Raw genomic sequence first — 14,436 nt, 5'->3', positions numbered from 1 at the left:
AGAAATCGCACAGAGTTGCAAATACTAACACACCTGTGCTACTGATCTTGGTGCACCCATACACAGTGTGGGTGCCTTTGGGAACTGCAGAACAGGAACAACTCATAATGAGAGCAGGAAACTCTGGGACATGTGAGGGCCTAAATAAATACACTTGCCACATGCAGGAGCCACGGGCAGCTGCCTGAAACTGTGGGTCACTGAGACACACACGTTAAACCCAGGCTGTTCTGTGACATTTGCTAGCCAGTCATTCACGGCCAGGGTTGTACATACATTCCACTGTGCAGAGATGTAATTTGGTCAAATCATTCTTTTTCTCACCTAAAACGTCCATTCATGCAGTGCCTCATGGCATCCCTCAGACTCCTGAAACACACACCTAGTGCAACATTTTCAAGGCACCACAGTCACATGAGAATTTCTCTCCTTAGGGTAAGTTCAACAGAGTCATGAATAGTAAAAATGCTTTCTGTATGCCCAGGCACAAGCTTGCAGGCGAAATGTCTCGACTCCTGGGCAGAGGTCCGTACACTCCCAATGTCCTCTTGATCTTATGTTAGGAGACACCGATCGGTATTTTATAGACTTTTCTCATGTCCCTTTTTATTCATATCCTTTGTAAAGTAACAATCCCAGTCTCTCAATCTCTCTCCCTATGAGAGTTTGCCCAGGCACTTGATCATTCTGGTTGCACACGCCTGAACCCCTCTATTTCTGCAATATCCTGTGTGAAAAGGATCTCCTATACTACACAAAGGAGTTTAGAGGAGGGTGAAGCACTGACTGACTGATCTCATAGCATTGTATTTTCTGTATGATTCTCCATCCTACTCCTATTGAAATCCAATGTCTGTTTAGTTTCTGTCCATGTTTGCATTTTGAGAATGGTTTCACAGAGCTGTGTACCATGAAGCCCAGGTCCCTCTCACACAGTAAAATTAGAACCTTGTGAAGTATTTGACAAGTTCAAGCTTTTCCCTCAAATGGGCATACACGTTGCAGTTATTGACATTAAAATTCATCTGCTATCCTGCTGCCCAGTCACCTGGCTTGGTTAGCTCCCTCTGGGGACTTCTCTAGATTTGATTATGACCTACATAATCTGGTGCCATCTGCAAATGTTGCCACCTCACTGCTTATCCCCTTTCTAGAGAGTTAGTAACTATAACACATTTACCATACCAATTGTTGTATAAAGTGTATAACCCCCTTCACTGTGCTTCTCTCCCTTCACAGGCATCTTGAGCATTTCTGAGCTAGATCGACACATTGACGACTTCATGGCAACTTTCAACTTCACCACATCTGACCCTTCAACATTCATCCTAATGGGTATCCCTGGCCTGGAAGCTGGACACATCTGGATTTCCATCCCTTTCTCTATTTCCTACATTATCAGCCTTTTGGGAAATATTACACTTCTTTTTGTTGTAGGGAAAGAGCAGACCCTGCACAAGCCGATGTACCTGCTTCTCTGCCTGCTCGCGCTCACAGACATTGCCACATCTATCTTCATTGTGCCGAAGGCACTGTGTATATTTTGGTTCAATTTGAGGAGCATTACTGTGGGTGGCTGCCTCACCCAGATGTTTTTCCTTCACACAGTTTCTTTCATGCAGTCAGCCATTCTCGTGATAATGGCCTTTGATCGCTACGTTGCCATATGTAACCCTCTGAGATATGCCACCATCGTCACCAATGCACGAATATCTAAGCTAGGGTTCATGGGTTTGATCAGATCTGTTATCTTCATGTTGCCTCTGCCCCTGTTCCTGAGCACGCAGCCATTCTGTGACAACCGCTTTATCGCCCAAACACACTGTGAGCACATGGCGGTGGCAAAGATATCATGTGGGGACATCACAGTGAACAGGATGTACAGTTTTGTTATAGTGTTTGTAGTCATCGGGTTCGACCTGACACTCATTGCCCTGTCCTACGGTCTGATCATGAGGGCTGTCCTCAGAATCTCCTCCAAGAAATCCTACCAGAAAGCCCTCAACACCTGCACAGCCCACATCTGTGTGATGCTGACCTCTTATGGTCCCGGCTTCCTAACCAGCCTGACTCACCGGTTTGGTCAGGGCATCGCTCCCCACGTTCACATCATCTTGGCCAACCTCTATTTCCTCATCCCTCCCATGCTCAACCCTATCATTTATGGAGTCAAAACCAAAGAGCTTCGTGACAAAGTGGGCAAATACACCTGCAGAAGGTGATCAGCTGGGGCCACTGACTTTAAACCCTGTGTGACAAGAGGGGGAAAGGACATCTCCTCATTAATCAAGGATGCTGTGTCCTTGTTTGGCTGAGCTCAGCATTGTGGAAGTTCTGTAGCCCATTGGGCTAGTTTGCCTTTGTCATATTCACTGCTACTGTAGCCCAGCTCTATTATATTCACTGCTTTGCATTATATTTTGCTTTTCATTACATTCTTTGCTAATCAAGAAACCTACAGACCTCTATTCTGTAAGATATTAGCTTTAGCAAGTTAACATAAGTGTTGAGGCCTATCATCTTTAAACATTAAGCTTTGTACAGACCAACAGCCCAATGGAAAACCCTGAATATTTGGGGAGCTGAAAATAGAGGTTAAGGGCCTCAGTACATCTGTAGGTGTAATGTGTTTGAGACAGACAGTGTTTTGTGTGGCCTATAGGGAGAGGATTTACAGAATAAATCATGATCATCATTCCCAGTGAGGCTGACCAAGTGGAAGACTCTGATGAAGTGGGTGACCTATGCTGGAAACAGCCAATTTTGCATAGTAACCAGTCAAAAAGGTACCAGTATGGTCCCTTGGAGTGTCCTTTCACAGACTCAAATTTGTTTTACTCCAAGCCAACCTACTTTGTTAGGGAATCATGTAATTTCCCTTATTCCCACCTTTAAAAACATCATCATCATCCAGTTTAACCCAGCCTATCAGGATTTAACTATCCAAAGTACACACACATTTCTTGTCTATATTCCCCTCCTAGGGTTACAATTAAATGGAGATATCCCATCTCCTAGAACTGGAAGGGACATTGAAAGGTCATTGAGTCCAGCCCCCTGCCTTCACTAGCAGGACCAAGTACTGATTTTTGCCCCAGATCCCTAAGTGGCCTCCTCAAGGATTGAACTCACAACCCTGGGTTTAGCAGGCCAATGCTCAAACCACTAAGCTATCCCTCCCCCCTGGTCTGTTATTGTTGGCTCTTAAGGAGACCCACCTTATAGAAATTACTAACAAGATGGATAAAGCCAAACAAGCTATTAGCCAATTAATGAATAAAGGTAATAAGTCTTAACCAATTCCTAATGAGGATATTGAAGTAAAAGGATGGGTTATTGTCCAACAAATTACAATAGGAATTATTTTTGAATGCAACTAGTGTAAACTCAAAGAATATAAGCAAAAACCTCAAAGACCTAGACAGGTACCAAACACTGATGATGGTGCCTATATATATGGTGCACATCCCAAAAATGCACCAGGGTCCAGAGTATCATTTTTATGATATTCTTCCTCCATTCTGAGAGGTGGAAAATAGCGATGAAACTATCCCCACAAATGCCTGACCCTCCATACCCGCACCTGTGTGATGGGGTTCATGTAGCCCATAGGGCTAACCTGCTTGCTCGACTATAGAGATATATTTTCTTCCAGATTTCTGATTTCTTTATGGTTTTGATTATATCTTTTATTATAGTAGGTTATAATACGTTTATATTAAAGTGGTTTGGCTGTAACTGAAGGAACTACATCATGTATGTTGAGCTAAGGCAAAGTTAGCATACACGTCTGATTCCTTTCACCCAGATAGCAAAGCTGGCTCACATATGTTCAGGACCTTTCACCTAGATAGAAGGTGATGGGCTAAAGCATAAGGTCTGCATATGACGTGCTAAAACAGGTTGGCATAGGGGCTTTCCTAAGTTCATTCCTTTTTAACAGGTACACCACAACTTGTAAAAACCCAAAATATCCGGTTAAGATCAGACTAAAATGACTGGTTAGGACAGAAATAACAAATGTGATACCTAACCAGAAAAGGGCCATGGTAACGAATTGACGTATTTGATAATAAGTAAAGATCAATGATATACTGACCTATAGGGAAAAAAAACCTTCAACATTAATAAGGTGAGGAAATACAAATAAGGAAAAGGGGAGGGGGGGGAAATCCCCTACTGAATATGCATCAAATATAATGGTGTCAGTATAACATAGTATAAAAGTGGCATCCCAGCCTAGGGGCAGTAGGAGGAAAGGTGCTAGAGTGATGGACACTAGGGATGACGAGGAAGGTGATGAGGAAGATGATGGATAACACTTCAGGTGGTTGTACAAGGGATGGTGTGAGTATATGGAAGTGCAGATGTATGTTCTCTATCTTGTTAAATTGGGGTGTTTGTGACTGAGCTAAATGTATTAATAAACTATATTAAATATAAAGAGTTTCCACAGTGTGAGTGTTGTCACTGTGCACATCAGGGTTCCCAACTATATAATCATTTAAATAAAACTGGACCTGATTTTGGGACAAGAAACCATCAATCTTTAAATTAATAAGTCCTTAAAGTGATAACTGGGGATTCTTAAGTAATATTAATACATAATCTAAAGATCAGGCAAAAGTGAGAAGTTCCTCACACCTAATGTCTTGTCACTCCATCACCAGGCACTGCTCTCTCCATTGCTAAGTTCCCTCTCTGTCACTGTCATCTGACCTATTTCATTGTCAGCCTGTCACTTGGCCTCACCGTAATTCCTACACTACCAGAAGAAACTGCAGATTTCTGATGAAAGGTGGCTTTCCATTAGTCCCCGGGTTCTTGATCAGTTCTTGATCAGTTGATCAGTTTGTTGAACTGATTTTTTTTTATTAAAGATAATGTTTAAAAAATGTATATAGTGCACAGGTTAAAACAAATAGTTTCTGTACATCTGGGTGTCATGCTTGGATCATCTACAAATAAACATTTTGTTTAAAAGTCATATGAAACTTATATATGTTTTACCTCCCTTGTCCGGCACCCTCGGGACCTGACCAGTGCTGAACCAGGGAATTTGCAGGACCAGAGGAGGTCAACACCAGCTGGCCCTTCTGAAGTGCCCGGGGTCCCAGCTGCCCTCCCCAGGTCCCGTCCGCTGGACCCTCTGCAACCACCAGCTTCCTTGCCGCAGGCTCTGTCCTGGCCCCGACCTTACCCCTGTCTATGCCCCTCACTGGCCCAGGCTGGAACCAGAGCTGGGGGCAGCTGCGGCACCCCGGGTTGGGGCCAGGAGCGGAGCCCAGCGGCTGGGACCCTGGCAGCTGCAGAGGGGGCTGACAGGGGCCTGGGGCCAGTGGCTGGGACCCTGGGTGTCTGCAGAGAGGCCGACAGTGGGGAACAGGGGCCGGCATCTGAGACCCTGGGCGGAAGCTTCCGGCATGCTCCACATAGTCCTTTGCTTTTTCAATGGTGTCAGTCAGTTTAAATTCCGTTTTCTTAAGTTCTATTGGTAACTCCCTTACCTATTGAATAACGGACACCTCTTCTTCTTCTTCTTCTTCTTCTTCTGGATATAATAAAGGGTTCCACAATATCATAGGCCTTCCAAAGAAAATTTGATAAGGGTGGTAACCAATACCCAATCGATCACTACTTCGGATGGCTGCCAACAGCATTTGTAATTTATCGTCCCAATCTTTGCCAGTTTCTTACACTACTTTGCATAGAGCTTGTTTAATAGTTCAATTCGTCCTTTCTACTTTCCCTGATGATTGAGGATGATAGGGGACATGTAGTTGTTTATTCCTAAAGCTTGTAATAAATGTTTAATAACTTCTCCTATAAAATGTGGCTCATTATCTGATTCAATTATTTTTGGAGTCATAGAATCATAGAATCATAGAATATCAGGGTTGGAAGGGACCTCAAGAGGTCATCTAGTCCAACCCCCTGCTCAAAGCAGGACCAATTCCCAACTAAATCATCCCAGCCAGGGCTTTGTCAAGCTGGGCCTTAAAAATCTCCAAGGAAGGAGACTCCACCACCTCCCTAGGTAACGCATTCCAGTGCTTCACCACCCTCCTAGTGAAATAGTGTTTCCTAATACCCAACCTGGACCTCCCCCACTGCAACTTGAGACCATTGCTCCTTGTTCTGTCATCTGCCACCACTGAGAACAGCTGAGCTCCATCCTCTTTGGAAAGCCCCTTCAGGTAGTTGAAGGCTGCTATCAAATCCCCCCTCATTCTTCTCTTCTGGAGACTAAACAATCCCAGTTCCCTCAGCCTCTCCTCATAAGTCATGTGCTCCAGACCCCTAATCATTTTTGTTGCCCTCCGCTGGACTCTTTCCAATTTTTCCACATCCTTATTGTAGTGTGGGGCCCAAAACTGGACACAGTATTCTAGATGAGGCCTCACCAATGTCAAATAAAGGGGAACGATTACGTTCCTCAATCTGCTGGCAATACCCTTACTTAAACAGCCCAAAATGCTGTTAGCCTTCTTGGCAACAAGAGCACACTGTTGACTCATATGCAGCTTCTCGTCCACTGTGACCCTAGGTCCTTTTCTGCAGAACTGCTACCTAGCCATTCGGTCCCTAGTCTGTAGCAGTGCATGGGATTCTTCCATCCTAAGTGCAGGACTCTGCACTTGTCCTTGTGGAACCTCATCAGGGTTTTTTTGGCCCAATCCTCTAATTTGTCTAGGTCCCTCTGTATCCGATCCCTACCCTCTAGTGTATCTACCACGCCCCCTAGTTTAGTGTCATCTGCAAACTTGCTGAGAGTGCAGTCCACACCATCCTCCAGATCATTAATAAAGATATTAAACAAAACTGGCCCCAGGACCGACCCTTGAGGCACTCCGCTTGAAACCAGCTGCCAACTAGACATGGAGCCATTGATCACTACCCGTTGAGCCCGACGATCTAGCCAGCTTTCTATCCACCGTACAGTCCATTCATCTAGCCCATACTTCTTTAAGTTGGTGGCAAGAATACTGTGGGAGACCGTGTCAAAAGCTTTGCTAAAGTCAAGGAATAACACATCCACTGCTTTCCCCTCATCCACAGAGCCAGTTATCTCATCATAGAAGGCAATTAGGTTAGTCAGGCACGACTTCCCCTTGGTGAATCCATGCTGACTGTTCCTGATCACTTTCCTCTCCTCTAAATGTTTCATAATTGATTCCTTGAGGACCTGCTCCATGATTTTTCCAGGGACTGAGGTGAGGCTGACTGGCCTGTAGTTCCCCGGATCCTCCTTCTTCCCTTTTTTAAAGATAGGCACTACATTAGCCTTTTTCCAGTTATCCGGGACCTCCCCTGATCGCCATGAGTTTTCAAAAATAATGGCTAATGGCTCTGAAATCTCATCCGCTAACTCCTTTAGCACCCTCGGATGCAGCGCATACGGCCCCATGGACTTGTGCAAAGAAGAATCCAAATCCTTCTCTCCGACACCACCTACATAGCCATTCATTGACTTCCACGATTCGACGGTCTCTACCCAGGCCTTTTCCTTGCACAGGGAGGATGGACGAGAACACCACTTGCGCCTCAAACTCCTTTATCCTTCTTCCCAGAGCCACGTAGTCTGCAGTGATCCGCTCAAGATCATTCTTGGCAGTATCATTGGTGCCCACGTGGAGAAGCAGGAAGGGGTAGCGATCCGCGGGCTTGATGAGTCTCGGCAGTCTCTCCGTCACATCGTGTATCCTAGCTCCTGGCAAGCAGCAGACCTCTGGGTTTTCCTGGTCGGGGCGGCAGATAGATGACTCAGTTCCCCTGAGGAGGGAGTCCCCGACCACCACCACCCTCCTCCTCCTCTTGGGAGTGGTGGTCGTGGAACCCCCATCCCTAGGACAGTGCATCTTTTGCCTTCCAATCGGTGGAGTCTCCTTCTGCTCCCTTCCCTCAGATGGGTCATCTAGTCCACTCTCCACATTAGTACCTGTAGAGAGAACATGGAAACGATTGCTCACCTGTATCTCCATTGCTGGTGCATGGACGCTCTTCTTACTCCTTCTGGAGGTCACATGCCGCCAAACCTCTTCACAATCCTTCTATCCCTTCTGCGCCTGCTCTGAATCTTCAGAACATTGTGGCCGTAGAAGCATCTCTTGACGTTTGTCCAGGAAATCTTCATTTTCCCTTATGCAATGCAGAGTCGATACTCGTTTTTCCAGCTCCCTAGTTCTTGTATTATGGGAATAATACTAACTCCTTCGCATCCTAGACTGACTGATATCTCTTTCTTATTATTGTATCCTGGTGGAGAATTTTGCCTATGGCTCACTGGCCTCATAATCAGAACAGACAAGTAGAGCACTTTTGGGTGGCAGGTCTCAAACGCATGGATGCCGCTGGGGCCAAAGACTTTAGTGAACTTGGCTTCTTTGCTCTTTCATTGCTTTGGCTAGTTTTTAGCAACACTGCAGGTGAAAGACTGTTGTTGTTTTTTTTAAGAGGAACCTGATTTAAAAAACCAACAAAGCAAGATGCAAGAGGAACTTTTAGAAAACATTCCTCATGTTAGGGGGTACAGGCAATGACGCAAAATCTGTTGTGAACAGATTGCATTGACAGAGGGAATGTTTGCACTGGTCACTGCTCTGATGCATGACAAGCAGCAGAAGCATTCAACTTCTGACAAAACCAGCCAGGCTGAAATGTTGTCTTTTAACAAACTCATTCAACACATAATATGGCGACTTTCTACCATCACTGAATGCAATTAGAAATATATAATGTAATAATGTCATTGATGTTTTTACACTACATAAATTTTGGGCTCCTTTGGGGCTATTTTTAACACTATTATTCACCATTTTTTTCTTTGAAACACCTGCCAACCATCAACCGAGATACAATCAAGTACTGGGGCTTTGACTTTGAATTCCAGTGTCATCTCATAGATTTGTTGCTAATATGGAAAAACTTGTGCTGGGGCCTGTATCCTTGTTAAAAAAAAATCCAATCTGTAGTAGGTATGTCAGGGAAGCTTTCTTTTGCTATTTGATGAATAGACAAATGTGTGAATAAAAAAGTGTGTTTCAAGCAATGGATCAGGCCACCCTACAGTTAGTTTTTACCTTGTTTGGGGGCTATTAATGCAGTAGACGTCTGGGAAACCACCTCAAGCGGAGCTGGAGTCAGCGCAGCAGCAGCCGGAAACACAAGGGCCAGAGAAGGAGCCCAGGAGGCAGAGCTGGGCCGCGGTCAGGGCAGCAGCACTGAGCCAGAAGAGTCAGGGCTGGGCTGGAGGCAGAGCAGCGGTGCTGAGGCAGAGCTGGGGAGCTGCAGCTGGAACAGACCAGAACCCGGAGCTGGGTCAGGAGAGACCTGATGCACCAACGGGGAGCCAGGGCTCAGCTACAGCTGGGAGCTGCGGGGCCAGAGCCAGGATATCAAATGCCGGCTGTGCCACAAATAACCCAGCAGCCGAGCACAATGAGACGCGAGGAGAGCAAGGTGGGGCTATGGGCAGAGGGACCGGCACAGGGAGATGTCTCCAGGCAAGAGGGCCTTGAAAGCTGGACTGAGAAGTTTGGATATGGGGTGGGCAGTTGCTGGGGAGAAGAGTCCTGCCACCTAGACCCTCAGGGCATGTGGCCACTGTTTGAGCAAGGGTCTGACCTGTGGTATCACCACACCACAGGCAGGGCCTAGGCAGGAGGCCTGGGATGTGTGAGGAACAGGCTGTGAACTTTCCTCATGTCTCAGGGACAGCTGTTTGTGATGTCCCCATGCCCACAGAGCGGGGCTCCTCCTTACCTTGAACCTTCACCATTTTTTTCTTATTATTTTACAGTTGCTGTTTAATAAAACATATTAGGTTTGAACTTAATGTAGTGATCAGCTGCACAGCTTGGAGCTTTAGCTTCCTATTATAATCTATCTCTATGTAAGGTGGCTCTCTCTGGGCCACTTCCTACCACCTCCTTGCCAATGTCCCAAGGCTGTTGTCTGGGGTACGGCAGCGTGAAGGGTGTCTGCTCACCTCAAAGCACCTTTTGGTGCTTGCATTCAACAAGGTCTTTCTCCTTTCTTCTCGGGCAGCAACTGCCTCTTCCTGTGGTATGGCCCAAACTTCGGGGGCCAGGTTATTTCAAGGGTTCTCCCCTACTGGGATAGTCCAAACAGCAAATGAAGGAGATCAGTCAAGAACAGCATTCATATGAGTGATGAATGCTTCCCTCTCATGCTATTCCTGCAACAGCAGTTGTTCAGGGGCAGATTCTGCCTTTCCTCAGCTCATCTCCCCTGGAGCTGCCAGTAGGAGGTCTGCTCTCCTCCCTGGTCTGCCATAAAATGAGCTGCTCCCCTGCCTTTTTGCCTTCCTCAAGTGCTTTTTGCCTTCCTCAAGCGCTATTCCTCAGACTTTATTTGTCTGCCCCATTTTCCTGATAATTTTCTTGCTGAGCATTTGGCTTCTTTGAACTCAGTTTGAAATGTAGCTACAAGTTCGGTGGTTTTGGGAAGTAAAGGGGTTTCTACAGGTATGTTAGCAACAAGAAGAAGGTCAGGGAAAGTGTGGGCCCCTTACTGAATGGGGGAGGCAACCTAGTGACAGAGGATGTGGAAAAGCTAATGTACTCAATGCTTTTTTTGCCTCTGTCTTCACGAACAAAGTCAGCTCCCAGACTACTGCACTGGGTAGCACAGAATGGGGCGGAGGTGACCAGCCATCTGTGGAGAAAGAAGTGGTTCAGGACTATTTAGAAAAGCTGGACGTGCACAAGTCCATGGGGCTGGATGCACTGCATCCGATGGTGCTAAAGGAGTTGGTGGATGTGATTGCAGAGCCATTCACCATTATCTTTGAAAATTCATGGTGATCGGGGGAGGTCCCAGATGACTGGAAAAAGGCTAATGTAGTGCCCATCTTTAAAAAAGGGAAGAAGGAGGATTCAGGGAACTACAGGCCAGTCAGCCTCACCTCAGTCCCTGGAAAAATCATGGAGCACGTCCTGAAGGAATCAATTTTGTTATTCCTTGACTTTATCAAAGCTTTTGATATGGTTTCCCACAGTATTCTTACCAGCAAGTTAAAGAAGTATGGGCTGGATGAATGGACTATAAGGTGGATAGAAAGCTGGCTAATTCATCGGGCTCAATGGATAGTGATCAATGGCTCCATGTCTAGTTGGCAGCCAGTTTCAAGCGGAGTGCCCCAAGGGTCGGTCCTCGGACCGGTTTTGTTCACTATCTTCATTAATAATCTGGAGGATGGAGTGGATTGCACCCTCACAAGTATGCAGATGACGCTAAACAGTGAGGAGTGGTAGGTACGCTGGAGGGTATGGATATGATACAGAGGGACCTGTACAAATTGGGTACGGAAGCTGATTTAAAGGACAGGTTAAAAACCATAGTTAATAATTCCACAATTTCACATTTGAGTTCTTTCAGAACTCTTGGGTGAATGCCATCTGGTCTCGGTGACTTGTTAATGTTAAGTTTATCAATTGGTTCCAAAACCTCCACTAATGACACTTCAATCTGTGACAATTCCTCAGATTTGTCACCTACAAAGGATGGCTCAGGTTTGGGAATCTCCCTAACATTCTCAGCCATGAAGACTGAAGCAAAGAATTAATTTAGTTTCTCCACAATGACTTTATCATCTTTAAGTGCACCTTTTGTATCTCAATCATCCAGGGACCCCACTGAAATAAGGGAAGTAACAGAGGGGCAGGCCTGTAATCCTAAATACCAAGAGCTTTATGGTCTGCGTGTCTGTTCTGTTGAACACAGTCATAGCCCAGCATGATAATGTCTGTTTCCATGGGGGAAATCTGCTCCTTTCCAACATAGGAATGGCATCGTGGATCAGACCTATGGACCATCTACTCCAGTGTCCTCTCTCTGACAGTGACAGCCGCAGTGCTGAAGAAGAAAGCGTAAGATCTCACAGCTCGAGACTGGCTTGTGCCTGGAAACATGTGGGTGTATAGTTTTTCCAAAATATTTAATTGTAACTATTTTAACTGAATAGTCTCACAAGTCATGTAAGTGTCCAGACCCTTCCTTACCACATATCCTCAACTGCCTCTTGTGGCAATGAGTTCCTCAGTCTAATTGGCATGTAGTGTAGAAAACATTCTTTTATCTGTTTTAAATTTGCCACCTTTAGTCTAATTGAATGTCCCCTTGATTTTGTGTTATGGGACAGGGAGAACACATTCTTGATCTACTCTCCACCACTCTGTATTTTATAGACTTTTCTCATATCTCCTCTTATTCATCTCCTTTGTAAGGTATTGATCCCAGTCTTTTCAACCTGTCTCTGTGTGAGAGTTTCCCCAGGCCCCTAGTCATTCTGGTTGCTCTTGCCTGAACCCCTGCAATAGTTCTGCAATAACCTCTGTGAGAAGCATGCCCAGTATTACACAGAGCAGCCTAGAGGAAGGGGAAGCATTAACTGACTGATCTCATGGCCTTGTCTTTTTTGTATTATTCTCCATCCCTCTCCTCCTGGATTGCAATAGTATCTGTCTGTGCTGATACTTTGAGCAGGGTTTCACAGAGCTTTGTACCATGATGCCCAGATCACTGTCTTGAGTTTATATGGTTTAATTACAACCATTTTGGTGTTTGAGGAGTTCATGCTTTTCCCTCCAATGGTCATACACTTTCCCATTATTGACATCAAAGTCCAGCTGCCATCATGCTTCCCATTCACTTGTCTTGGTTAGCTCCTCCAGAGGACTTCTCTGCACTTGACAATGACCTTAATAATCTGGTGCCATCTGCATATGTTACCATCTCATTGCTCACTCCCCTTTCCAGAAATAACTCTAAAATATTTACCGTACTATTTGTTATAATGTGTGTAAACCCCTCAATGTGCTTCTCTCCCTTCACAGGCACCTTGAGCATTTCTCAGCCATATCGACGTATCGACCACCTCAGAGCAGCTTTCAACCTCATGCACTCTGACCCTTCAACATTCATGCTAATGGGGATCCCTGGTCTGGAATCTGCTCACATCTGGATTTCCATCCCTTTTTCTATGTTTTACATTTTTGGGCAGTTGAGAAATTTCAGAGTTCTGAGTGTTGTAGGCAAAGAACAGACCCTGCATCAGCTGATGTACCTGCTGTTCTGCATAGAATCATAGAACGGGAAGGGACCTCGAGAGGTCATCAAGTCCAGTCCCCTGCACTCATGGCAGGACCAGCACCACCTAGAACATCCCTGACAGGTGTTTCTCTAACCTGCTCTTAAAATCTCCAATGATGGAGATTCCACAACCTCCCTAGGCATTTTATTCCAGTGCCTAACCACCCTGACAGTTAGGAAGTTTTTCCTAATGTCCAACCTAAACCGCCTTTGCTGCAATTTAAGTCCATTGCTTCTTGTCCTATCATCATAGGTTAAGGAGAACAATTTTTCTCCCTCCTTCTTGTAACAACCTTTTAGGTATTTGAAAACTTGTGTCCCCTGTCAGTCTTCTCTTTTTCAGACTAAACAAACTCAGCTCTTTCAAGCTTCCCTCATAGGTCATGTTTTCCAGACCCCTAATTATCCTTGTTGCTCTTCTCTGGACTCTCTCCAATTTGTCCATATCTTTCCTGAAATGTGACACTGAGAACTGGATACTATATTCCAGTTGAGGCCTAATCAGTACGGAGGAGAGAGAGAATTATTTCTTGTGTCTTGCTTACAACACTCCTACTAATACATCCCAGAATAACGTTTGCTTGTGGTCCACTATGATCCCCAGTTCCCTTTCTGCAATACTCCTTCCTAGACAGTCATTTCCCATTCTGTATGTGTGCAACTGATTGTTCCTTCCTAAGTGGAGTACTTTGCATTTGTCCTTACTATCATCCAATTCACCTCAGACCATTTCTCCAGTTTGTCCAGATCATTTTGAATTTTCATCCTATCCTTCAAAGCACTTGCAGCCCTTCCCAGTTTGGTAACATCTGCAAACTTTATAAGTGTACTCCCTATGCCATGATCTAAATCATTGAAGACATTGAAAAGAACCGGACCTAGAACTGATTCCTGCAGAACCCCATGCTTTATGGCCTTTCAGCATGACTGTGAACCATTGATAACTATTCTCTGGGAGTGGTTTTCCAACCAATTATGCACCCACCTTATAGTAGCTCCATCTAGGTTGTATTTCCCTAGTTTCTTAATGAGAAGGTCATGTGAGACAGTATCAAAAGCCTTACTAAAGCCTAGATATACCACATCTACTGCATCACCACTATCCACAAGTCTTGTTACCCTGTCAAAGAAAGCTATCAGGTTGGTTTGACATGATTTGTTCTTGACAAATACATGCTTACTATTACTTATCACCTTATTCTCTTCTATATGTTTGCAAATTGATTCCTTAATTATTTGTTCCATTATCTTTCCTGGTACATCATGCTGGCACTCATAGACATTGGCATGTCTACGTCCATCGTGCCAAAGGCTCTGTGTATA

General features: G+C 45.1%; 1 protein-coding gene across 1 annotated transcript; it reads left to right on the top strand.

Moving 5' to 3' along the window:
- Positions 1-1,283: 1,283 nt before the first annotated feature.
- On the top strand, positions 1,284-2,222 carry LOC101933421 (olfactory receptor 52D1-like). The gene has a single exon (XM_005315390.2). It carries the CDS (start codon positions 1,284-1,286, stop codon positions 2,220-2,222), a length of 939 nt encoding a protein of 312 aa, XP_005315447.2.
- The last annotated feature ends 12,214 nt before the right edge of the window (positions 2,223-14,436 follow it).

Source organism: Chrysemys picta, chromosome 1 (genome assembly GCF_011386835.1).
Source record: "Chrysemys picta bellii isolate R12L10 chromosome 1, ASM1138683v2, whole genome shotgun sequence".
Classification (NCBI taxonomy): domain Eukaryota; kingdom Metazoa; phylum Chordata; order Testudines; family Emydidae; genus Chrysemys; species Chrysemys picta.
The sequence above is the reverse complement of the archived record's forward strand: the minus strand, read 5'-3'. Positions and strand labels throughout refer to the sequence as shown.